Source organism: Hetaerina americana, unplaced genomic scaffold, assembly GCF_022747635.1.
Source record: "Hetaerina americana unplaced genomic scaffold, ioHetAmer1.1.p SCAF_5, whole genome shotgun sequence".
In the NCBI taxonomy this organism is placed as follows: domain Eukaryota; kingdom Metazoa; phylum Arthropoda; class Insecta; order Odonata; family Calopterygidae; genus Hetaerina; species Hetaerina americana.
This window is the reverse complement of record NW_027287095.1, coordinates 29,014,044-29,041,845: the sequence shown is the minus strand read 5'-3', so window position 1 is coordinate 29,041,845 and position 27,802 is coordinate 29,014,044. Positions and strand designations below refer to the sequence as shown.

The following is a 27,802-nucleotide window of genomic DNA, read 5'->3' as shown; positions in this document are numbered from 1 at the left end:
TCCTTTTGAGTTTTCGTCCGTTAAACTAAATTTGAGTGACTTTTAGTTCTTCTCTATTCTAAAGGACTCCTCTAACTATGCAGGCTGTATTTTGACGCATTAAAGTTTTACTTTCTTGTGGACTTTCCCCGTTTTAATGTACTGGACGACATTTTTTTCATTTTGCCTGAAACCTTTCATAATTTGGTCTATTGAGGAGGATACTTACAAGGTCCGTATGAATAATATCTTCCCATCTTTGGGTTTCTTTTGGAAGTCTCCTTGGTTCAAAATAACTTCGGAATTTTTTATGAAATGAGCTCCCAAGATATTCCCAGATATGAGAGACGCATACTGACTATGGAACTGCGTGGGCTACTTCAAAGGTTACCTCTCTTTGTTGCGGGAGATCCTTTGTAGATCGGTGTCATTTAAGTGGCCATTCTTGTTGCTACTTACTGTCTTTCTCTCATAGTTTAACCTCCTTCTTGTCCCATCTCTTTTAGGCGTACTTAAAAGCAATTGCCAAATTTAGGACCAATTTGCAGGCCGTGTATTATGCCTCTAGTATATTGCAGCGTTTTCATGTATTTTATAAGTATAAATTAGTGTAAACATCTCTAAATAATGCAGTGTTCATTTTCTCGATCGTGTGTCTCGCGCTCTTGACAACGAGATTACATCGATATGTCCCTAATTCCAGGATTCAGCCATTTATTTATTTTCGCCTTCAATCATATTAATGTGCACGTAACATGTATCATTTGTGAAAACAGACGGAAAAATTTGAGACAGTCCGCCCACGCTCTTCTCTGGATAAACTTCTTCTTATCCCATTCCGTTCAAATTCATAGGTTGAAAATATATGCCCTCTATTAGCTCATTTTATTTACGACTGGAGAAACAGACTTTCTTTCTTCAGGGGTTGGCAGAGATCGACGATGCTACCCGATAAGGCTGCCTGACATTTGGACAGTCTTGCTCCAAATCTATTGAGTCTCTGCCAGAGCAGTGGGGACACGCAAACCGAACGTATTCCTTGAGGTACTGTTTGCTTTTCTCAGTCGATTTGTCTCTGTAGTACTTTAATTTTTCTTTTATGGTTGGGATTCTTCGGCGTTAGAATGGAACTCGCCATCGCCTTCTTACGCCATTCCTATTGGGTTCTTCCCGTTCCCTCCAATTCTCGCCTTCTGGACGTTGGAAGCTGGGTGGGCGGGGTGTAGAGCGGGTGTTTTCTGGCGGTGCCTCCACCACTCATTCACTCTGTCCCACGCATTCTTTGCCTGGAGACGACGTGCTGGAATAACACATTCGTCCTTCGCAGAATACGGATTCGTTATGGAGGCGGCGATCTCTTTCCATGTCCCATTTTTTCCCGCTGTTTTCTCTTTAACAAAACCTTAGATGAAGGAAAATAGAAGGCGAGTCCCGTTTCCTTTGGAATTGGCAGAAGTTGGATATTTCTTCAATTAAAGAAACTATTAAAAGTGTATTCATATTTTCTCAGTTTGTCAACTATCGTAGCGATAACTAGGTTCACTTATGCTGACGAAATCATTATGGGAGTAATACGAGTACATCACGCTGTTACAACTTTGTTCTTTTGCATTTTATTAATTTTGCTTTAGATCATTGGTTTCTTACTGACGATATCAAGCAAGCGCATAAAAATATTTACACTTCTTTAGTTAAAATTTTTTTACATTTAAATAAAAAACCACTTTTTGTAATATATGCCAGATATATTCCCAAAGTCCATTTCCCATATTCTCAAAGTCTAGGACGAAAGGATCAATGCCCGGAGGCTGGAAAATAGTTATTATTATCGCAATCTACAAAGGTGGCGATCGCTATCTTCTGAATAATTACCGGCCATTATCTGGGACATCGATATGCTACATAATCGTAGAGCATATATAAGTTAGTAACATAATGATCTTCATATATAATTGGGATATAACTCTGTCAAAGCCAGCATGTGGTTAGAGAGAGAGAGAGAGAGTAGATCGTGCAAAACATTTGGGCCTTTTTATTCACGAGGTATCAAAGTCAGAAACCAAAGATTAAGGGACCCCTCTTTCTTCCTGCGATTAGCGAATACGACAAAAATCTGATGTACAAAAAACTATGGCCAATGAACCTAGCTGTGAACTTACCTCGAATACCTATCCAAACAGTTGCTGAAATATGGCTGATAATATAACAACTCCTTCTATATACCTCCTGGTCGACTTCCAGGGTATGTGGTACATAGATTTAGTGATTAATTCGCGCATCTGGATGATAAGGAGCAGATGGCGAACCGAGTCATAGTACGTAGTTCCTACCTATTTGCGGCTTACTCTTCCCTCTTCCTCCATGGTCTATCTAATTATGGGACTTATTCGACAGTATGATATAAATAAATGTTTTTCTTTCAATATAACAAGAGGCTAAAGGTAGATGGGCAAGGAACGCATGGACATTGGCAATACAACTGATGGTGATAATTTTGTATCGTTGCATTAGCTGATGTATCCCTGTTAACTGTACGAGTAGTACAGTTAACATGGTAACTGTAGTAATAGTTACTAACGAATATTTAACTGTACGAATAGTTTCTGAATTCAGATGATCTAAGAAAGGTATGAAGGATGCTTGACTGTAGTAAAACATATTTCTTTTAAGGTATGGTCTCCAAAATAATTTGATTGAACTCTCAATTATCCATAAAAAATGTCCATGCACCTTCAATTTCTATAATAAGGGAGTCCCTGACGCAAAAATTAAGGAATTATGAAAATGATATTATCTAGATTGCATACCTTTCTCAAGAAGGGCGGCATAAGTCACTGCTAGATGTAACAACAGCGCCCTTAATAATAAATTATTTAAAATTGCTTGATGGTAAAACTATTTTCAAAAATGCACTCATCCTCCGCCAACCAATCTTGCTAATTGGACTTTCATATCAAAAGTTAGAATCAATGGGTTGTGCTTTTCACTGTCCTATTCTATGTTTTGACGCTCTCCCTCCTCGTCTCCCCCTGAAGTGGCGACGTTTGAGCATATTTTGGGAACCACTGCCCTCCTAAGCTAATTGCTTGTGACAGAAATACTTTTCATAGTTGCCTAACACTTTCTCCTCGATCTTTTGACGCGCGCTCTCTCGTCGCCAACACGCGTTGGCGCTGGACCTCCCACTCGAAACTTTCCGGTAGTCGATTCATTCACATCTCATATTTTTTTATTACCCTAATACATGCCATTCATGTGTTTCACCTTTGCGGCGCGTAAGCCCAGCGTAATTGGACCAGCCAGGGTGCCGCATTTCCTCCCCCTTCATGAGCGACAATCATACGCGTAGGGGATATTTTGACCTTTCCCCCTTTTTTGTTCCCCTAGCAGATGGGGATGAGGGGAGGCGCTTTGGGTAAGGGAAGTTGGGGAAGAGGGGTGGCCGAGGACCATCCAAGCGATGACGCGGAGAGGAGGAAATAACCCCTTTTTATCGCCCGAACTATTCTCCACCTCATTTCCTTCGCATGCTTCCCCCTATATGCTCTCATCATCTCTCTCCCTTCTTTTCCCACAGCTTAAAAAAACAAAACGGGGGCGACCGAGTTGTGGCCTCTCGGCATTCTTCTCTCTCATCCTTTTCTATCTCCTGCTCTGCCCACGGAATGTGCTTTAGCCCTGAGTATTGCCTCAAGTTTTCCGCAATGGCCCCTGGTTCTTGTTTAAGCTCATTGCTATTTTTTATTGAAAAGTATGGGTATGGTTCCCGTTCGATATTTTCAACGGTTCATTCAGTTTACTGCCGCAATATTTAGCTACTGAAATTCCATGGGAAATACCTCCAAGAACATTGTATGCAGCCGCGCACATTTGAGCCCAGTTATTTGGGCCACTGCGGTTTGATGGTGTACGTATGTGGCTAACATATCTGTTCGGTATTCATAGCCAAATCTTCGACTTCCTGGCGAATGTGTTGTCCAAGGTTAAACTGGTTTTGAAGCTGGTAATTGTCAGAAAATTTCCATAACCAGGTTAAGAATTATGGTGAAGCGTCAAATTATTCTTTGGATTGTGAAATTTCATTCATATATGATAATTCGGTGACTATAAATTGATCAACAGGCTTAACCCTGATTTGACCCGAAATTTTTCTTCAGCTCTTCCATACTCAACTATTATCACGAAGGAAAATCAATGGAGATAAATAAGAGAAATTTTATGATGGGGAAATGGGATAATTTGCATGATAATACATAGATTTTATCTCTGAGAGAAAATACGCTTAGGTGAAATCCAACTTAGCTCGTGGGAGTTGAATGTATGAGCCACATGTCTCAAATATCTCACATTCGATGGACTATAGGCAAACAAGTAAGTCGCGATGATTTGGCGAGTCGCAGTCGCAGTTTGCAAACTTCTGTCGCAGTTTATGTCACCAAAGTTATGTTATGTAATGCCAATACTTTCCGCATAGTCGTTGTGACTGCCTCCATTTGTTCCGGGCTGTTGTATAATCCGAGTTCTTCCTTAGAAACTTGTTTTGGTGGGTCACTGTGACGAGCGAGTCGGTGGAAAGAATTTAAAAGAATCTTTTGGGCTAATAGCGGCGTAACTCACGATGGCGCGACCGTCTCCTCGAACTGCGAAAACGACCTTTGAGACAAATTATTTTCTCGCCACTACTCGATTTTATTTTTTTATTGGAATCTATTGCCTCCTCGCCCATTCTGTCCATAGATTTCTCGTTTTATTGCAATGCCACGTTATTTTTATGTCCAACCTAGAGGTTTCCGTTCCTGAGGATGTGAAATGTTATCTGATCGCTGTGCTGGAGATGCCCTCTTTTAAACCATGCTTGTTTATGTCCACCCGCATGAACTACTTATACGCTTAAGTTTCTTTAGTTTAATAAATACTCTTTAATCCGTTGCTGGTGCTTGTTTAGTGAATTTTCAAACGTTAGCTTCGGGCAGAGATCCGGGTAAAACCTTCTGAACTGTTTTTTTACATTGGTCCCTTTAACGGGGATCTCATTGTCTTTTTATTTTTTCCCTGCGGTCTGCTTCATTCTTACTTCCTGCGCTCTAAGGCTAGTCATCTTCTTTTCTGTTTACTTCGTCCCGTCCTCTCTTCGTTTTTTCCCTGCTTGTTTGCATCTCTAATTTATCTTTCTCACAGTCTCTTTCAACTCAACCATTGGAAAATAAGCGAAGGGGAGGAAGGGCTTTTTCTTCCCGCTTTTTCTTCTTCCTTTTCGTCCATCTCCACCTATTCCGAACACCTCTTCTTTTAGGTTTTTTTACAGCTCACCGTAACCCTCCCTTCTCCATCTTTCCTTTTCCTCCGCCCGCTCAATTTACTTTTTCGCAGTCTATTCTTGCACCTTTTCTGCCAAGCCTTTAACAGCCTCCCTCCTGCTCTCTCTCACTCTTCAAACCCGTTTTTACTGCACCGCAATTCTTTCTTCTGCGTGGCATTCGACGACGAAAAACGAATTTGTGTGTTGGGGTTAGACCGCCATTACGCCAGTCGTTCTTTCGTTTTACGCTCGTCGTATGTCAAGTGAACTACGATGCATCATCACCTTATTGAATTGAAAGTAATTACCTTTTAGCAACGCCCTTTTACGATGACATCTCGTTGCTCTCGGACGTTTAATAAAATTGGATATCTTTTATCTGCATCTAAATATTACCCCGTAAGCAACCGAAAGAGCGTGTGGTGTTGAGGTATTAACCTTTTATGTAGAAATATGCAACCACGCATGATTATAAATGTATATTTTCACCTATATAAATACACGTACACCTACAAGCATACATGCTTACCTACCTCATCCAATAATGTATAATAACTTTTATAGTGATGAATTCTACAAAGTGATATTCTATCATTAACTATTATCTTATGTACGCACGATACGACGTATACTACCTTGATCAAAAATTTCCCGGAATTTATTCAGAAAATTAAAAATACAAGTTTATTCATCTAAATCTATATTGTCCCCTTCAAAGTAATCCCCATCGACTGCAACACACTTATGCCAGCGCTTGATCCAATCCTCGAAACATTTTTTATATTCGGTTTTCGGTATGTCCATCAGTGCTTCCTGCGATTTTTCCATTACTTCCTCTCGGCTGCTAAAACGCGTTCCCCGTAATGGTTTTTTAACTCGATTGAACAGAAAGAAGTCACAGGGAGCCAAATCAGGTGAATTCGGTGGCTGTTGGATGGTATTTGTTGCATTTTTCGTCAAAAAATTACGAATAATGATAGCACTGTGCGACGGTGCGTTATCATGGTGCAAAATCCACGAGTTTTCTGCCCACATTTCTGGTCTCTTTCGGCGAATTGCTTCACGCAAACGTCTCATAACGCCCAAATAATACTCTTTGTTTACTGTCTGGCCTTCTGGCAAAAATTCATGATGCACTACACCGTTGTAATCCATGAAAACCGTCAGCATTGCCTTCTTTTTTGACTGAAAACGACGTGGTTTTTTTGGTCTCGGCTCATTTGGTGAACGCCATTCACTTGCCTGATGTCTGGATTGCGTGTCGTACTCATAAACCCACGTCTCGTCTCCAGTAATGATCCTTTTGATGAATGTGGGATCGGATTCAGCCTCGCAAATCATGTCTTTTGCGACGCCAACACGGTCTCTTTTTTGCATGAAATTGAGGTCTTTTGGCACCAACTTTGCTGCTACACGACGGAAACCCAAATCATTAACCACAATGTCTTGGGCGGATCCATAGGCAATGTTCAAGTCCTCCGCTATTTCTCTGATGGTTAATTTGCGGTTATGGACCAACATTTCTTTTACTTTATCAATTTTTTCACCGACTTTCGATGTCGATGGTCTGCCACTGCGTTCATCATCTTCGATTGACTCACGACCACTTCTGAACCGCTCGTGCCACTGGTAAACGACCGTTTTTTTTAGAGAATCGTTGCCGAAACACTTTTCCAACATTTCCAACGTCCGTGCGCCACTAAATCCGTTTTTTACGCAAAATTTAATACAAGTTCGTTGTTGCAAATTTAAATCCATTTCTGAAATTGTAAAAAATCGCCAACACACCAGAGATAGATGTACTCTTGGCTACGTAACTTTTGCAAATGTCAAGTTATGACACTAAGATTTAAAGGGAATATCAACAACAGATGTACCAATTTAACAAAAAAAACAGAACTCAAATCGGAACGATGGGAGCGCCACACGGTGGTTATTCCGGGAACTTTTTGATCAAGGTAGTATAATACTTGTTATTTAATTGAGAAATCCTTAAGGGTATGGGCTGTCCCAAAGCTGGCTGCTCACTTCACATAGGTCTCACCATGTATTTCCTGTCACCGTTTTCCATGGGGCTTGGTGTAGAGAGTAGAAAGCTCCTCCACTGACAGGTTATGTTCTTTCCGTTTTACGACGCCCATTGTGTGCACCTTACCTTACCTGAGCACAAACCACCCGTCAGGCACCCTGGGCGCGCAATGCCTTGGCCTTCGAGAAAATTTCTCCTTCCTTCCGTTCCTTCGCTTCCCCTCCCTTCTCCACGGAGGAATCTTTCGACCCTGCGAAACACTCAAGGTGTTTTACGAAACATTCAAATCAATAGTTATCATTGAACTCATATGTATTAATCCATTTTATTCAGTGTTATGCGGTATCAAAAGGCTTGTTTTAATTGATTTCGGCGATATTACGTTCTCGAATCAAAGATTCAAAATTATTGCATATAATCCGATAAGAAAAATATCTTAAAAATTGTCTGTGACCTTTTTTTTTAATATTAGGCTTGATGTTTATTTAACTTCTCACGCTTGAAATTTCTCCATTTAAAATGCTCAGTCATTCAGTAAAATGCTCAGCACTCACGGGGCCGATCGCGTCTTTGACTTAAATTCTACAAGACAAAAATATGTTGGTTTGTTGAAGGCACACCATAGGACCCTCAATATTTGCCAGAACTAGATGTAGATGAACTGTTTTAAATGATCATCTGCATCAATGTGATATTTTATTATACTTTTACTCTTCAGCCGTTGAGACAATATGATATCTTATTGATAAAGGACAATAGTGTAGGAAGCAACGAAATGTCGTGCCAAGAGTGGAATGAATCAGGAAGAGAGCAAATTATAAATTCTCGGTGCGAGTTGCAATTCGTGAGGAGAGCATTAAGCCTTCTAAGTTTAAATATAGAAATTTATTCTGGCTTTTATTTTCGTCCTTCGTTTGAGTAAAAATAGCTCTCCACATCGTTGAAAGTGCACTGTTCATCTGAAAAAACGAACAAGGAGCGGTATTGGGTGTCTTGTCAGTCACCACTCGCATTCCAGAAGAATTTTATTAGCGATGACAAGTGGGGAAGGAACGAAGCCACCACGTGCTTGATGATCTATAGTATAATACAATCGGAAAGAAGATGAAATTCTCCCATCCATGCTCTTCTCCGAGACCCATTTCTCCCTCTCCCTCAATCTCCTTCCCTTCCCGTCACGCAAATTGGTTCGTGCAAAAATTCGAATCATCCCTTCGCTCTGGCGTGCATCCCTCGTAATTGTGGACGTGAAAGGAAAAGCGCAGCGGGGAGAGAGTTGTGGAGGGTGGAGTGCTGGGATGTGGGAAGGCTGGAGGATCGAGAGGGAGAGGTGGGGGAACGGGTTTTTTTTTTAGGGCCAAGGAGTATAAGGAGGATCCGTGTGAGGATGCTTGCCGGGGCACTTGAGCGTAGGAGGAGATCAGGAGGGGGGAGGAAGACGGAGTGAGGGTTTGAGATGTGGGAGGAGAGGAGGGGGAGGGGTTGGGCGACCTCCTCTCGCCGTGAGAGACGCTGCGGAGACGACGATGCATGAGGCGCGCCACACGTGAGACCGTCGGAACTGGTTCCCCCGCAGCTGTTTGCATGATTACGCACGGGGAGGATGGGGAGGGACGATGTCACCCGCGGGAACCGAAAGGAGAGCAATAAAGAGGAAAAGAATATCCTCCATTCTCGCCGGTCGCGTCGAAGGAGAGGGGAGGCATTCGCTGCAATAATGGGACGTTGACATCGGAAAGTGGTGGTGGGAAAGTGATGTTCTACTCCCACCACCGCCGCCCGCTGCTCCTGCTACTCGAGAAAGAGAGAGGGAGGAGGAAAAGAAAAGGGAGAAAGAAATACTGTCTTCTTTTATTCATTTCCTTTCTTTTTCCGCTCCGTTCCCATCGCAATGCATTGCTACTTGTGTCCCGAGAGTGAAAGGGAATTAGCGATGTGTCTTACTCAATCGTATATCAAGGTCAGCTGGCTATGCTTGTTATCTTCCTCCTTGCGCTCTCGCGTTTATTTTATCTTCCCTTCACAACCACTCTGTTTTTTTTTCGCTTCCCAAACGCCCCGCCGCCATAATTTAGACTACCTATGACGTTTTCGTCGAAGACTCATTCATGAGATTCCGCACACGCCTTTCCTACGTCTTGTTTTCACTGAAGTTTTTTCATTATGTGTTCTTGAGTTTCTAGTCACTCCGTCAGTGCATTAGGTATTTTTTTCATCCCGTTCTACTAGATTTTCAATCCTGATTTCTAAAAATAATTATCTTCTTCTTCACTGAGATAGCTCTGAAGTTATCTATTTAATTTCTTACTGAAGATACTTCCCCATGGTGTATGTGTTTGATGTGTGTTCAATAAATAACGGGAATTTAAGTTACTTGGAAAGAATTTTATTGATTCGTCTGCATCAATGTTATCCCCTTTGAATTAGTCCCCATTAGATATTATACACTTATGCCACGCTTTTTCCAATCGCCGGAAAACTTTTGGAACTCGATCTTTGGCATAGCTTTTAGTTCTCTTGGCGATGCGTTTTTAATCTCATCAGTGCTTGTAAAACGAGGACCCTTTAAGGTTCTCTTCATTTTTGGAGATAGAAAAAATTCACACGGGGACATGTCTGGCAAATATGGAGGCTGAGGCATCATTACAGTGCTTTTTTGGGAAAAATTCACGAACAAGCAGTGAAGCGAAGCGAAGAAGCATTGTTTTGCATATGCGTATAATTAATTATGGACATCTACATGGTACTCTGCAAGCCTCCGCTGGGGCGTATACTTGTACGAGGGTCATCCGGAAAGTAGTACCCGTTCGTGCCGCATGAAGTGCTGACGACGCGAGTAGCCGCTGGACGAGGTCAGATAGCTTCAGTGGCTTGTCTGCCTTCTCTGAGCCAAGTTGCGTGACGCTAGCATTGCCTGTGTTGTTTCTGTGATTGTTTACAATGTTTAAAAAAATTGAGAACGCCGCCAGTTGTGAAGTGAGGGCAGTGATTAAATTCCTCAATGCAAGAAACGTTCGCCCATGTGATATTCATCGCCAATTAAAGGAGGTGTATGGAGACAATGTAATGGACGAGTCGTCTGTTCGGCGGTGGTGTCGCAACTTCAACATGGGGAGGGGGAACACACACGACGATGAGCGTTCGGGGAGACCGTCTGTCATTACAGACCAACTGGTGAGCTCAGTTGACGAATTCGTGAGGAACGATCGGCGCGTCACAATTGATGACATCTGTGAGCATTTTCCCAATGTTTCTCGAACAATTGTTCATGAAATTGTTAAACACCATCTGCATTATGCAAAAATTTGTGCAAGATGGGTCCCTCGCGTATCTCAATGAGCTGGCGGCGAAGGACTATGCAGCAGGAATACAGAAACTTGTCACACGTTATGACAAATGCCTTAATTTGCTTGGAGATTATGTTGAGAAGTAGTTTAAAGTATCCTCTTTCAAATAAAATTTTTTATGTTTGTTAATATTTACTTTTGTGTCTTTATTTCACGAACGGGTACTACTTTCCGGATGACCCTCGTATATGGAGGTGATTCGACACAATTCACTATTAGAGATTTACTGATTGATAAAATGTCAGGAATTAACGGAGAAGGATTGAAAATAATTTTTACCGAGAGTTTTGTACGCACTAGAATATTTTTAAGTATTTGTGTGTTATTCCGAGAAATTAATTATTTTATCTATAGCTTTGCTTCAACTAATTGTAAATTTTATGCCATCAATTCTGCTACGCATCGCTGGTTCACGACAAGGTGTTGCGATTGTATCTTGTGACTTAATTTATCCGGAACGAATTTGAACACGAAATATCCGGTAGAGAATGACCAGCGAGATGGAAAAATGGGACGGCGGACCAGATGGTGCCAGCAATGCAGTTCTGTGTAGGCCACAGTCACTGGCAGAAACAAGAATCAAAATTAAGTTGAAGGTTGATGGTGGTTACCTACATATTTGTGTCTCGCAAAATATGTAAAAACGGTATTCTTGCATAATTTAAGAAAAAGATATATCTGGCTTTAAAACATTTAGAAGAATATTATTGTGACAACCATTCTAAGAATTCACCTTGTAGTTTGTTATTAAATATCATTGCAAAGAATTCCGCAATTAAAAATTTATAAATGCATAAAAACTTTTCCTTCACAATAGGAAATCATACTTTCCCTAAATGCTTTTTCCGCTTCGTAAAAACGTAGGCCTCACTGCTAAAGAGACTGGATATTTTTTATACCATGAACCATTTATGTTTGTTAAATTGTTTTGACGGCTACTTGCAACAGTGGGTGTCAGTCGCGAAATCGTGAACTCGTTCATGAACTGAAATGCCTGACTAACAAATACCGTCTCAGCGATTTAAAACATGTCCACGGTTGATTATTTCAGCACTCCTGCAATTTAGATTAAGTTGATGGAATTATGTTAATGCAAAGGATCTTGCTCAATCAGGAGCACATATATTGTATTACCCTGCCAAAAGATGCTGCCCCAAATCATGGAGGGTTGGATATATATATATATATATATATATATATATATATATATATATATATATATATATATATATATATATATCTAACCCACTGTCCTTTCCTTTCTATGTGTATTGTCTATTTCTCCTTTCTATATATATCTATAATTAAACCTAAGACCGCACAGTCTCAGGAGTAACTGATAGGATTGGTTCTGGACCTATCGTGCCATGCTATGGTTTTGTCCATCTCTTTCCTTATTTCTCAAGCTCATTACCGGTAGTAGTTGGAATGTTTATGGAATGGAATAGAATGAATTGAACTTCTGCTTTGAATATTTTCTGAAATAGCATGAACATTTATAAATTTGAAACTCTAATAGAACACAGTCACTATTGCATGATGTAGTCACGCATGTACGGGTGTATTTCTACGTTTGTATATGTACGTGTAAATGTATATTAATATCTATGTAAAAGAGCATATTTATACATTTAAGGCTGGTAAAACGACCCAACTACACTCTTTTGTGGCGAAATGCTATGTATCATGTATACAGGTGAATCCTGTATATATGTGAATCAACTCAGGAAATCTATAGTGCTGAATGGCTCACAAAAAAAGCCCAAGAAATTTCCTGATTCGAGGGTTGAAAGCCTTGAGCGTATGATTGCCTTTGTATGTATTGATTGAACTCCTATTTTTGCAATTTGTTTATAATTTGACTCTTGTGGATGCAGTCACATCGAGATACGCCCGTACATACGATTCCCCAATTTTTTTTTCTTTCTGGAGCCTTTCGTACGCCATTCTATTTTGTGGTGGTGTGAAGATTTTCATTTCCCCCTATTAGCTCGCTCTTCGCGAGAGAAAACACTTGTGCTAGTTTTGAGTTAGTGCAATTCTCTCTTATACCTCACCTAATAATCATTGTAGGAAACTAAATATTTCATGAAGTTATTTAGAAGTATTATATCTATGTATTAGCTTTCTCACTTGTGTGGCTAGGCTTTGGTTCAAGAATGATTTTAAATAGTAAAATACCCCATCTCATCAATCAGAGGACTTCCTGCTATGAATACTTGATTCCTTTATCGTGATGGATTTTATATTTCCAAAAGTGGATGCTGTTACTGTGTCTATACTATTCTCATTCAATGTTTTAAAAAACAATTTTAATTCTTTCAACGCAGTTATATGCTCTATGCGTTTCCATCTGTATTATATTGTTGTCTTAATTTATGATGGCTGATTATAATTACTGATACCTTAATTTATTTTAGGCACATTTATACGCTAGGCAACCTAATGTAAAGACTTTCATATTGGTCACAATGAATTGTATAAGGTGAAAATGAACCCTTTTCTAATTAGATAACTTTCTCTTTCTCATTGCAGGACGATAAAAATTACCCCAGGATACCTCCCCCCAAATACCACGCCATGTGGTCCCGCGCCATGCTGGTGCTTGCCGCTGCGGCGCTGGCAACCATGGCGGCGGCCCACGGAGGCACCAAGAGCATCGTTATACCCAGTGACATTAGACCCGGCTACGGCGTTGCCCGGGTCGTCGACTCCAGCGAAGACGCATCTTCCGGCCATCAGTTCCGCTTACTGGACACGACCTTCTCAGATTATTTCGCCGTCCTGTCCGATGGTTTAGTGATGAGCACCGCGGACTTGCACCCCCTCTCGGAGAGGGCCATCAGACTAGTCGTCTTGGATGAACAACCCGGGAATCGCACCGAGAGGCATTCAATAAGTTTGTTCGTCACCGATCCCCAAAGGCTTTTGCGGTTCCCCGCCGGGAAGTGTGATTCAGCCGTGGTGACCGAGAACGCTGTTTCGGGCACCCCGATAAAATGCTTACCTGGCGGATCCCACGCACTGGCCGCGCTAGGAGGCAGACCGGGAGCCGCGCTCCGATATGCCCTGGGCGGTGCCGCAGATGGAGCATTCAGATTGGCAGCAGCCGAGGACGGTGATGGCGGGGTGTCCGTTGTAACCGCCAGGGCACTAGACAAGGAAGCCAGGGCTCGCTACGTGCTCACGCTGGAGGCATCGGATGGTCGGGCCACGGCGACGGCGACCCTGAGCGTGTCTGTGGAAGACGTAAATGACAACGCGCCCACTTTCGACAACGGCGGGGAGTTCCACTTCAAAGTGACGCTCTGGGAAAATGGTGAGAGACCGACGCCCAAGGTGGGTGAAGTGCTGGGCAAGGTGTCGGCCAGGGATGCGGACGGAGACAAGGTTAACTTCCGCCTGGGAGCCCCGAGCGGCATCGCCGTCGTCGTCCCCCAAACCGGCGATGTCCTCCTGGCGACCCCGAATCCTCCTCCTGGCGCCCATGCCGTCCGGATTCTGGCCCACGACGTCCGCCAACCCACTCTGTTTTCGGAACGACCTGCGACGGTTTGGATCCACGTGTTGAGGCACCCGAACGACCCCGAGGGCGTTTCTGGCATAGGCGGTTCCGGCACCGGCAGCGAGGGAGGGGTGATCGAGGGACCTCCAATGATCCACCACGGCAGCGAAGGACACGACGGCATCTCCGAGAACAACCTCGACAACCATCCGTCCAGACAGGTTAACCGAGACCACATTTACGAAGGGGAGATGTCCAACCATGTCGACGTCGGCGGAGGATCTCGATGGGGCCACAATGGGAAGGTGGTCGACGAGAATTCCGAACAGAGGCATTACTCTTACAGGAAGGGGAAGCACTCAGGACGAGGCCACCACGGTTATCACATGGGAGAAGACGCTATTGAACAGGAAGGAGGTGAGAGGAGGAGCGTCCTCCTAGAAGCTGTAGGTCATCACCGCCTCTGGAGGAGGGAAGGTGACGAGACCGGCGAATCCGCTCCACCCGCTGCCTCCTCGGCGTCTTCCTCATCTGGGTCTTCCTCCTCGTCGCCTTCTTCGTCGTCATCGTCCTCCACGGCCTCCCGCCACAGGATCGTAAAGCGCAGGGTGACTCGGGCCGTCAGGCCGACTAAAAGGATTGAATTCAGCGAGGCTGACGGAGGTGCGGAAGGCAGAGTTGTGTTCCAGCTGGAGAAAGAGACGGAGCGCGAGACGTTCAAGATAAGGGACGAGTCCCCATGGGTCACCGTGGAACCCAACGGAGCCGTGAGGGTAAAGAGGCGCTGGGACTACGAGGAACTGGGGCCGGAGAAAACGGTCGACTTCTGGGTGACGATCACCAACGCAGGAGTTGGCGGTGAGTACCTTAATTTGTATTTATCGTATTTGGCGTCTATCGTGTGAAATGAGGTCTTCTCTTCGTGCGAATTGTACATTTATGCTACAGTTATTAATATGCGGACCATGGTTAATTAAATAGACAGAAATTCACATAACTTCCCTTTCCTAAATACTAAGTTGTAAATATTAAGGTATGTGCTAGCTTTGGGCTACATGCTATAAAAATGTTATTGCGTGCTACAGGTACATAGGCTTCCGCGTTGATGTAAAGGTAGCACTATGGTTTTCGAGTTTTGCCTGCAGTCACTCTTCGCACATATTCGTAAAGATGCTGTCTGCATCACCAGCAAAACCGTCACCCAGGAAAATGAAAAAATACTGGAGCATGACAAGAACCCTATTTTCAAAGCTTTTGCATTTTAATATTTTAGGTATCGTTTTCATTTCTGAAATTATCGATTCTACCAGAAAATATAATGATTTGAACTTGTTTCCTGTATAGGTCGTGAGTTGTTTTGTTATTTGTTTCTAGATAAGAATACGTCTTGATTCGAGCTTCCTTTTTCCTCGAGGTGGGGGGGTCGTTGTTAACTCGAAAACTGTATCCTATACGCGGGCTGATGTCGTCATAAAAGGAATCATAATTGTGGCAGCGCAGCACTCTGACAAAAGCAAATGAGCAATGAAAAAGGGCGAAAATGGAACGAATTTGTATCGCCTTTTACCTCGACTGTAAATGAGAATTGTTGATTTTTCTGGCGTTATGATGCTTTGGCGATATTTTTAGAGTCAGCCCGAAGCGAAGGTATTGTTTTGCCGTTTTTAAAATTCGATTTATTTCTATTATTCCATTATGTAAGATATATTTCAGAGAGTAACACATATTGAAAAATAATCGTTTTCTTATGCCAACAGGTTTTATTACGCTGAGAGAGAAGTTGGTTTTTCATTCTTCCGCTAGAATTCACCTTTATGGAAAAATTCAATTGATGCGAGAATAGAGCTCGAGGGGAAGGAGAGACAAATGAAAATCTCCAGGGTTCGCTCGGGGTCATTTCTTTATCCTGGCAAGATGAATTAAAATATGGTGTTTACGCTGTAAAATTGCCTCTTTCCGTTCTCGGACCAGTTTTCTTTTCGCTTCCGATTCACGTCTCTTTTACCTGCAGCCTGGTGTATGAGAACGGAAGTTTCGTTTGAGTGATCGCGCCTTTTTGAAAATATTGTTTACAAGATGTAGGATATGTCATCTGGGAACGAAACTGAATATTTTATTTATTCCCCTGACGCACTGTCAATCTGTTTTCAAAAATTGCCTTACCATTCAGCATTGCATTTGACATGTCTTTAATTTTAGTTTCCAATCTGAAATGGTCGAGAGTATCGACTTATTCTTATCCATATTACCAGTTAAGACCCTATACTGTTGAAAGTGTGCCGAATTGTGTCGCTATCGCAATGATTTTTCTGGTTTTCTTTTATCCAAGAAATCCCTCCATTCTTCTTCTGTCATTCCCAAAACGACTTGCACCTTAGAAGTTTAAACTGGTTCTATCAATTTCATATGGCCCGTAGGGGATATCGTATGTAGTTTTTTCTTCCCTCAACCAGAATTATTTGCTGATTGAAGAATGCATTTCATTTAATTATTTGACATAAATGATCATCCATGCGACTACGCCCCCGTCTCGAATCAGGCCGGGAATATGGCGTACACCAGCTTTTATCCCTTTCGTTTTTGCCAAACCCGCTGCTGCAAGCATTTAAACATCTACTCACTCCAACCTTGTTTCTCGTCTCGGTTGGGTGCAGTCAAACTTTTTGGCGGGAACAGGGGTCTATATGAGGGAGGATAAGGTTATGGGGGTGGAGTTGGGGAGGAAGTCGGCGTAATTAACGTAGCCGTCACTTTAATTTAGTCGGGAGCCGAGAGAGAGGGTAAGGAGGGGGATGTCGCCTGCTCTATGGGGGAGGGGAGAACGGGGCAGGGGTTTTGTGGGCAAAGGGGTGAGGGAGAATGGGTGGTTTTCGGTCGCGAGAGAGGGGATGGAAACCGAAAGGAGAACAGAATTAAGAACAGCGGAAATGCTCATTCTCTGTCTGTCTCCGAATTTGGAGCAGATGGCGCAACGACGGAAGGGAAGAAGGGCTGGTCATTTTTTTCTCGAGAAAACTCACACTTCTTTTACAAATAGATACTAATCTATTTTGCCTTTTTTCTAGACTGCTTATTGTGCTGCGTTTTTCATGAACCTATCTTTCACATTCCTAATTACCCAGTTCTAACAGTATCAATCGGTGGTTCGTCGGTCGCTCATCGAAGGTTAGGATCCTAGCGATGGCCATCCGTCAGCCTGTGAAATGGTATGCGTTCTTGTCGCACTTCTTACTGTAACGCTGATTGTCTCCTCGTCGTACGTTGCAACATACGACCACAATGGACGGTTTTTTCTCAGTACTAATTGATTAAACAGTCTCGTAATACCATAGTGGATTGTGGAGCGACTGAAGGAAATGAAAATGAGTCCGTTTTGAGCCCGAAATACATCGGTTTTTAATTGCTGCTGCTACTAGAGTTATTTATTATGAAAGAATCCTTTGAGTAAATATTAAAATTTCATCTATCTATGATACTCTTTAACCTGGCTAAGTGTTATACTACACCAAAAAATAAATATTGCCTACGTCGAACAGTAGTAATCTCCGAAAAAATTACGTTGACATACTATATTCGCCGCCTCAATAGCCTTGGCAACCAAATAACAGAAGCAATCTGAAAATAAATTTTTCTGAGTGTCATAGTGTTCTCGGAGAACCTTTAATCTCAGAAGATCTCGTCCAAAATATTCATTTCTACTTAATAAATGCGGTAAGGCAAATATCCAGTGGAGTTTCTGTTCGCCTTAGCTATGCTGAAAGAAAATATCGAATTGAACCGCAAATGATAAGGATTGAGGTGTCAGCCATAGGAACATGCGATGATTCTTAAATGTGATATTTATTTTTTCGTTTTTTGAATATGAAGTAAAATAATAGTATCTATACCTAGATTGTTAGAGCATAGTCTTAAAAATGTTTTGTTTGGCTAAAAGTTTGTTACAGATGTCTTTGCTATGCGTAATTTCATTTTGAACTATTGGAATATTTTATGGAAGGGAAACCCCTTTACTTCTCTCTTTGCTTGGCAACTGGGTTGAAGCATTTACATTCCTGTATCATTCAAATGTGCATAATGATTTACATAAAACATTTGTAGTATGTGTATTGCACATAGCGAAAAAAGGTGCTTCAATGCGGTGATAATGAAATTAGCGAGCAAAAACTATCGTCTTTCATTTTATTCCCATTCAAACGAGTTTAAATTTTACTGATACGAGAAGCAGTTTTGTCTCTAATTTTTTTTCGTAGCAAAGGCAAGGCAATGTGTAAGACAATCATTCTGTTAACAAAATTACACTGGTATAGTAGAAGGAGTGATATATGTAGCTTGGGGAATTACAGCTGGCAGAATTGGAACTTCTATTTACATCCAATTTTTCTTAGCCCGACAACGGAGCAAATGAGCGTCCTTGTGTACCATTCGATTATGTGATGGAAACTCCCATTTCTCATCGTGCTGAACAATGTTTTCAGTATCGAATTCCTTCACTTAATTTCGAACTCGATTAAATGCGTGTTTGTCCGGGACCCATAACAATCCTGCTAATTAATTCAGCTCCAACCTTACCTTAGTCTGCCGGGCCCTTCACGTTCATATGTCTCACCCATGCTCTAGTAAATATTTGCGCTTGTCTTTCTTTTCATTTTTATTTGGACGTTCCCTCCAAATGCTGTGCTCTCTTTTCATTCGTGTTCGCGAATTTTTTTCACTATGCTTTCACTATTTTTTCATTGTCTTTTCTATTCTCTTTCTCGCCGTCTATCTCCTTTTCAAATATCCCCATTGATTTCCTCTCCCTATCTCTTCCTTCGTCTCTTTACACTAGCCTCTTTTCTTTGTTCACCCTCTCTTCTTCACTGTGGACACTGTTTTGCTTTGCTTTTAGCATTTCCCTTGGATAGCAGAGGAACCAATGGGATGGAATTGAAACTTGCAGGGTGCTGGAAGGGGGAGAAGCGGAGGGAAACGAGGGGGAGATGTAGTTGGGGAGAGGGTCTGGCACTACCATTAGGGGGTGTTTGGGGAATTTGCCAGCCTACAGGAAAAGGGAGGAGAGGGAATGAATGAAAGGAGTGAACGAGAATGGTGCGGTAAGAGGAAGGGTAATGAGAGCGAAAGACGAGTAGAAAGGTCGAAGTAGATGAGAAAGCGCCCTTGGTAGAATAAAATTAATGGATTCCTCGAGACCTTTTCTATATATTCAACAGCTGACGCTTTGTCCCCTTTGCCGCATTCAAAATTGTTTAGGAGTTCATTGAAGTAATTGAAGTATTCCGCGATGCATGCGCCATTGTGCATAATGTTAAACGCTGTTTGGTCAATCAGAATCTGTTAGAAAGCTAGTAAATTGCGGCATATGTTAATACACATATAAAAAAATAACCCTTTGAACGCTGAAGAAATATCGAGCAGTTAGTATCAGTAGCGAAAATGAAGGGCAATATCGAATTTTGTGAACCACCTACAAATGTGTGCCTTAACCAGGCTTGCATAAGTGAAGCAATTGGTCCAGAAAATACGCTTTTTAGGAGTTCCTCGATAAATACGCTCGTGACGTGTGCCCAATCTTCTAATGGTTTACGGATATTATTTATAAATTAAATATACTCTCCTCAGATAATAAATTATAATATTCGTAATGGGAAGTAGTATGTGATTGGCAAGTAAGTACCTAAAACCTTAAATGGTAGATTACCCTATATAATAATTAACATAATTAATGGATATTTACTAATAACGATTTCCTGGGGGTAGGAACACTCCTGTCCACTACTCGTAGTTGCAGTACTGCTAAAAATATGAACTTCCTAACAAACAATTGTAACTTTATGGAGGATCTACTTGCTAATCGTCATCCCTCAGCTTCTTTACGGTTAGGGTTATACGATTTCTCGCGGCTTGTATCAAACCACCGATGAGAAGTCTCATTTGTGGGATTCCATTCAGAAGTGAGAAGCTCATAAACACAGGAGATATGATGGCTGTTATTTTTGATGTGACTCTTGCTCGCAATTTTGATATGCTCTCCGCTGGAATATGAGAAATTTCTTTTTTGGCGCGCATCAATTACTTTGAATGAATCTTCTTCTAGAGACTAATCTCTGCGATGGAGAGCTTTGATCGAAAATTTTGATTCACAAATATACTCCCAAAAGAACATGATATAATGTTACGGACGAGATGGGTACGATCTACAGATGCTTGTTTCTCTTCACAAAATGCCATGTCAGGTAAATGGGGCCAAGGATGTTTTACGAAGAGATAGTACATGTTTTTTTCTCAAAGGCAAGTGGATTGAGGATGGATCAGTGAGACTTTACAAATTTTATTTTGCCATTTTTTTATTTTTAGACAGAGCTATTTATAAAATCTCACGTATTTCAATTGAAATTTTATATGCACGAGATTTGATGTAGGGATGAGAAGTTGACTCGGAATTACTGTTTCATTACTTTTGATTTTTTGATACGTACACCTCTGGTGCACGAACAGTTCCTTCGAGCGAATGGAAAGACTGAGATCCCTTTGTATTCGTAGGAGTAACTGTCGTTTCACAGTTTTCGTGTGCGACTGAATCATTTTCTTCGAAATTTATTCCTCATGCATCGGAGGTTCTCACATCTCTTTTCTTTCCGAGCGTACATTGACTTGCCATTCGGTCCATTTAGGATTCCAGCCCAAACGAGGAAAGGGCGTAGGCGTGCCAATCACGTGTTAATGGGAGAGAGCGAAGGGGGGGGGAATCAACTAGCGGAGGAAGACATTGTGTACAAATGCCACGGAGACTGACGGTAGCGAACGAGGGGGTTAACGGAGTTGGAGAGTGGGGATAGATGGAAAGGGGCTTTTCCTTGGAGATGTGGTGGGTGGTAGGCGGCTTAGCAGACATCGGAATCTGTGTGAGCGAGACAAGAGGTCGGACACAATGGAACCCAAAGGAAAGGGAGGAGAATGATTTGTAGGAAGCAGAGGGTGGAGGTTCAGGAGTCGATTAAAATGGACCATCGACTGGGGGAATTGTCTTGTTTGCCTTTGTTGTCCGGTGAGGTCCGTTGTCCGGGATTTAATAAGACCTCCAGTGTAATTCGTGTTAGAGGTCATCAAGTTAGGAAAATTATGCAGTTGGTTTCACCTCCTGCATTGGTAAAGTGGTTTGGATTAATATGCGAATGAATCATATTTCATTGAAATGTTTAGTTTAAAATTTCTGCCATTGGCAACTATTTTCTCGTACTCCCGGCTGTCCGTTATGGTAGTTTTTTCGTTTGACTCTGAAGCGAAATGAAATTCCGTAAACATTGTCAATGCATATATTTTGAAGTTCAATGAATCAGTCAGCTTCAATTGGAAACTTAATTGATGCCAATCGCATGTATACTTTATTTCTTTATCTCATGAAATCTAGAGTGAATTTATAATTTTATGAATTGTGCTTTCGTGAAGTAATACAAACACGCTTCAGTTAGTTACGTTAATCATCGGATGAAATGAATATTCGAACGATATTACGAGGAAATTATTTATGAAATAAATTACTGAAGTAACACACACGATTTAAAAGTGGGAAATTATTTCAGACATGCATGGCAGCTATTTTAAATATTATACTTCACTAACTATGACGGAGAATATTGGAGTTGAAAAGCAATTTCACGTCTATTCATTTTAAGAATATTTGCCTTTAGAATTACACCTCCGCGATTCCTTCTTTTCCTATTTGTTTTCTTCTGAGACGAGAATTTATAATATCACTTTAGCACCCTTATAGGATAAATTTCCAATTTTATGAGCCTTACTTGTAAAAGCCCCAACTGAGAAAAATTAACTCTAGAATTATCGGCGTATACCAAGCCCGCATATACGTATTTGCTCTGCAAATACTATCTGAAAATATTATCATAGGCTTATGTATGTAGTAATCGTAATCTTGAAATTAATTTTGTGTCCTTGATGTGCAATACGTACTTGCTATTCAAACTACTGTTGGGAGACCAGTCGGAGACATGAAGATTAAATGCCTGTACCAATTCGTAGAAATTGCAATAGCGGCTCTTCTACTAACATGGAAAAGTCAGATTTATACTCTTGGTGGTAACCTATTCTTATTTTCTTAAATTGTGTTCAATTTTCCGTGTCTACTGTACTGTTTGGTCTCCTTGGTCTAATTTTTTATACGTATAGTTAGAAGTCAGTCCTCGATTTATCTTTCCTAAGAAGTATCTCTAGAATTTAATTTTCAGTTGGAAATTATATATATATATATATATATATATATATATATATATATATATATATATATATATATATATATATATATATATATATATATATACTTATTAGCAGAATGGCACTTATCCTACGGGAGTTAAATTTAATCTCACAATGTTAATCATTGTCCTCTTTTCATACTCGTTGTAGGCTAAGTCGTTGCATTGGTAACTTATTATCCCTGCTCATATTTGAATTCCCGTAAAATAGTTTATTTTTTGTCAAATTTTCTTTATTTTTCCAATACGAAATATTTTGTTTCACGTTCAAACGTGCAGGGTAAATTAAAAGAGCAATTATTTGTTTAATTTTACCATAAAAACTATGCATGAACCGATCAACTTGAAAAGAGTGAATGAAATCATGAATAAATTATTTTATTCGACTGGGAATCAGTAGAAAAAATTGCAAAATGCTTTGTTTTCTGTCATAAAATTCACATTTCGTTTCATTAAGTTTTTCCAAAATATTTACGAAGATTACAATGTATGTCTGTGTGTGAATATATATACATATATGTATGTATATATAAATATATACATATGCTTCTAAGCATGTGTATATATAATCTAAGCATATGTATATATAAATATATACATATGCTTAGATATGTATATATATATATATATATATATATATATATATATATATACACACGTATCTAAATACAGAACATTTAGAATGAAGAAAACTGTGAATACGATGTAAAAATTTCTTTCGTTTAATCTACTAGTTTTTAAATTTATGATGAGGACTCAACTACTTTATTGTAAACGTCATTAGATCAGGCTGAAGTTACTTATTCCTTGAGGTCCTCTTAAGTGCGGTCATATTGCAAAAGGCAAAAGTCGCCGTCTAAAGATGCCGACGCCGAAAACCCCGAAACTAGGCATTCTGAACCGGAACACCGTAAAAGCCTTCGCTATATACCGGAAACTATGTAAACATATGTAACCAAGGATCCTCCAACGGCCCAAGAAGAGTATTACCTCCCTGTGGGGCACAATTTACCCGGGCCCGCTATATATGAGTTGGCGGGCGGTTCTCTTCCAATATCTTTTGAATCTCCGTGAAACTACCTTCCCGCTCTCCCTTAATTTTTTTCTGAATTTTACATCTCATCGGATGACCGGGAACAATTACCATTCCTCTCAAATGTATGTATCGGCTCTCCGCGATCACCTGCGCCGTGCTATTTGCGTTTCGTCGTAATTTACGAGTAGTTCCCCGCCTCATTTTTGCTCTCCGGATCAGGAGGCAATGATGGCTCATCCTTTATTCATATTTTGAGCAGAAACATCTCTTCGTTATCGCCACCCTTGTTTCTCCCACTATTGTAGCGCACTTCTGGTCTTTTTTTTCTCGAGGACTTTTTTATTTTAAGAGATATTAACGGAAGTTAAAACAGCAGCACATTAGACAGATGAGTGATTCTTCTCTGCATTCTTTTACCTCGCCATTTAACGTCTTATCACATCCATATCAAAATGAATGATAAAGTCATTGGATTATCCTTAGTTAAAAAGGGAAAGTAGATATTTTCAATACGGTAATCAAGTCGGTGATTTTTCTTGGCTTCTCTTCTCGTTGTAGTTTTTGGTTGTTCCCGCTACTGTACCCGATAGGCTCTCTAAAAAAATCACAGTTTCAAATAAAGAAATAATGGTGTTGCCAATGTCTTGTAACTTTCCAATTTCTTATGTCACAAGAATTTACATCATTATTCAGTTATGATACCCACAGTTCCATCAGGGGTGCAGTGGCGGCAATGGGCGTGGCGTTTTTATGCATTATGTATTTATCTTTTTCTTCGCTTCCTTCCTTTCACCGAGTTTTTCCCCCAGCGTCATTTCTACTCCTTCGTAGTCCAACCACCATCACCTTCGACCTCTTGCTTCCTTGTTACTCGCATACACTCGTTCACCTACATTTTTTTCTCCGCCGCTTGCGGAATAATAATCTTATACCGTCTTATTTGTGCGTACGTTCAGCCTCGGCGAAGGAGAGGGTGGGGTTCGGGGAGTGAGCTTTGGGGGGGGGGGGTCGGGGTTTCATCCTGCCTCCCTCACCTATTTTTGTCTTATATTTATCTTATTTTTATTTTTGTAAATTTTGTTCTCTTTTTATACTTCTCCCCCGAGCATTCGTACTCCTCTTTCTCTCTCTCACTTTTTCCTTCTTGCACACTAAAACTCTCGACCATAAACGCCGGCACAAACAAATATCTCCCCCCTCCTATTTCTCCCTCCTCACCCGCCCCGAATCCCCCTTACACCTCCCTCTCCATTCTTCTCTGCACCAAATCCCCCTCCGTTTATCCGTCGATATGGGTGGAGGAGGGGCGTAAGGGGAAGGGGTTGGTGGGAATAGGTCTGCCGTCGTGTGCGAGGTGGAAGCTTTTTGGTACTCCCGAACGGACGGACGTGTGTGGTTCTTGCGTGTGCTCCATTGTGTGTGTGTGTGTGCGCGCGCGCTCGCGTTTGAATGTGTGAGGGTGGATGGCTGGGCGGCGTGCCGGGAAGAAGACCTGGGGGAAAGATGGGGCCTAGGCTGGGGGGAGGCGGTGGGGGACTCTTGGGAGGGGGTGAGAGAAGAGCCTCCTCGCTCTGGTGATGGTGGAAACGTGGGACGTCGAGCCAACTTGGCCCGCGGCGCGTTCTCACAGTGTGGGAAGGGGAGTGTAGAGGGGGGGGGAGAAAGGAAGAAAGCAGCATCAAGCGACCTTCTTTTTGGTGTTTCCCCCTTTTATTAGTATTATACTTTTATTTTTGTAAAAAAATCTTTCCGGGCTGAATTGGAAGCAGGGATTCTATCTCTCGCACACATATGAGTTTGCTCATCTCCTCATTCCTCATTATCTTCAGCCTCAATCCTCAGCAACCCCAACTCCCCCACCCTCCCCCTCCCCACCGCCACCTCTCACTCCAGAGCGGTATTCTCCTTCGGGTGGAAAGTTTTGTGCTGTGGAATATAAAAATATTGCTTGAGCCACTCTGCTTAGCTGTTATTTCATCTTGAGCGGAATCTTAAGGAGTTTTCTTATCCTCGGCCCAGTTCTAAGAGATGCGGCTGACTGCTTTGAATTTTCTCGTGGCTTAGATAAAGTGCTGAATTGCAAAATTTGCGGTTCAGCGTATTATTTGATTGCTGTGCTCTTATGTAGAAAGAAATGAGTGAAAGGTGTCGGTATAGCAAATGCCTGTATATTTTAAATGCATTCAGAGTCAGAGTAAAGATTCCTAATAAACGTACATTTTCTAACAAAATTTGAGCTCAACAGCAATCGTATTTTTATTTATGGATGCAAATATTATCATTCGTTGTTTACCTTGAAAATATTGATTCCGTTACATTTTTATGGACTACTACGTAGCACCCTTTGAGTGTTATGTAGTAACCAACGAATGGGTTTACCTATCAGTGACTCCATCGTATAAAGAAGGTTTAGAAACGCGAAAATAAAATTAAAATGAGTTATCTAATTCTCTATAAAGTGCATTTTATAACGTTTTGAATGTTTTTTTTGCGTTTATCACCCTACACGGATATTAGTTATTGGTTTTTAAGACAGTACTCATTTGACACTATAAACTCAGTCAATATAAATACATCATGAAAAACATAAAATCCTAATCTGCCGGGTTAACGGAAACGCCTTTTACTAATATGTAAAATAATTTTGCATGGCTAGTGTGGTGGTAATCCTTGCGGTGGCTTGCAGAATAGCATGCAGACGTTTATTAGAGACGGACAAGCGCAGTGCCCACCACTCTAACCGGATGCCTTTAACCTTACTAGGTTCTTTGTACTCCAGAAGTAGGGTATGGATAGTCTCGTCGTATCCGTCTTTCACGAATCTGGAACAATCCTCCGGCTACTGAAAACTAATAGTGAGACAACTGCAAAATCCTATCCCTCATATATGTTTGTTTTATCTCCATCATTTTTTGTCCCTAAACACATTGAGCATTCCTGCTTCAGATAGGGAAGGACATTGGGCTCCTGACCGCACGCTCTGCGATGGAACTCGAGAGGGAAAAGAGGAAGGGAATCCAAAGGCTTTGGTTGGTTTTCGTAGCAGCGCATTGGCAGCATTCCTCAGAGAAAGGGAAAATGGGTTCTAGATATGCTTCTGACGACGAAGACTTTAGCCGTAAGGAAATGGGGGAGATTTGAGCACGTAGGTTATGAGACTGTGGTCGCAGGATAAGGATTGTATTGGGTGTACGTCCCCATTCATAACAATTGAAGCTCGCATAGAATGCCGTGTCACAATTTTTTCCGCTACTTTTGTTATTTGGCTAGCTCTAATATGCTTCCTCATGGAGCTGTCATCCTCTTATGCAAATAAATAAATGAAGAAGGGATGAAGTGAATGAGAATCGAAAGCAATAGTTTGATGAAAAATGTTCAGGAAAAAACGTAATGAAGTAAACTTCGAAGCCATATCTATTTTTTGGAAACTTGAAGAGCACAGACAAACTAGCGGAAGATAAAAATATGCTACCGAATGAATATTGGCTAAAATTCCCACATTTTATTGCAGAGGAAAATGTGGGATTGAGGCGTATTATCAAGGTGTTTTGGGGAAATGTTGGCCTTAAAGAATGCTTATCCTCATTTAAATGTTCTGGGGTGGTATTGATCATCTGTGTTAAAGTTGGGAAAAAAGCATTCCTACATGTGCCTCACTTTTGATTCCCCATTCCATATATTTTAAAGGTAAAACTGTAATGCGAACATTATCTTTGTTCCGATGATGACTTCAAAACGAGGGAAGTACAATTTAGAGCATGCATTACGAAACGAAATTTATTTTCTTTCATCAGTTTATCGTGTTTATCCTCCCATGTGAGAACTTGGAAATGCAGCCGAATTATTCGTCCGGAGCCCACGCAGATACCATACGGTCAGTTTTTGCATTTGATTTCCATTTCCAATTTTCACTAGGATACGGAATAACGCTTCCAATGTATTATCGATAATCGAGTTGGATTCCTCTTCGTAAAGGCTATATTTCCAGCTATAGTGTCAGAGATCGGAATCATATTTCTAAATGAAAACCGCCTTCCTCGAAAAGAAATTGCGTTAGAAGCACATTATCTGTAAAGGGTGGGAAAATCGATCAATAAAGCTGCAATTTATCTTCAGTCTGGGGATACACCCGGACCAAAAGATGGAGTGAGGTTGAAGAAAAGCAAGCGGAGGATATTGCTTGTGAAATATATGGATCGGCAGAAAAACTAGCAGAGTTAACTTTGTGGGTAACAATCTAGTGTGTCTCGAATTTTGCTGAATTGGTCCCGCATCGGTTCCGCACCTAAAAAGAGGATATCTAGGTAATTGCCACTATAACAACATATAAAGTCTAA

At 41.2% G+C, this 27,802-nt stretch overlaps 1 protein-coding gene across 1 annotated transcript in view; it reads left to right on the top strand.

The window, feature by feature from the left end:
* The window catches only part of CadN (neural cadherin), a 1,574,690-nt gene that overhangs the window by 150,846 nt on the left and 1,396,042 nt on the right, over nt 1-27,802 (top strand). Inside the window, exon 2 of the mRNA XM_071591874.1 lies at nt 13,190-15,017. Within this exon, the coding sequence (XP_071447975.1) occupies nt 13,235-15,017 (1,783 nt within the window). The 5' untranslated portion in view covers nt 13,190-13,234. The remainder of the gene's footprint in view (nt 1-13,189; nt 15,018-27,802) is intronic.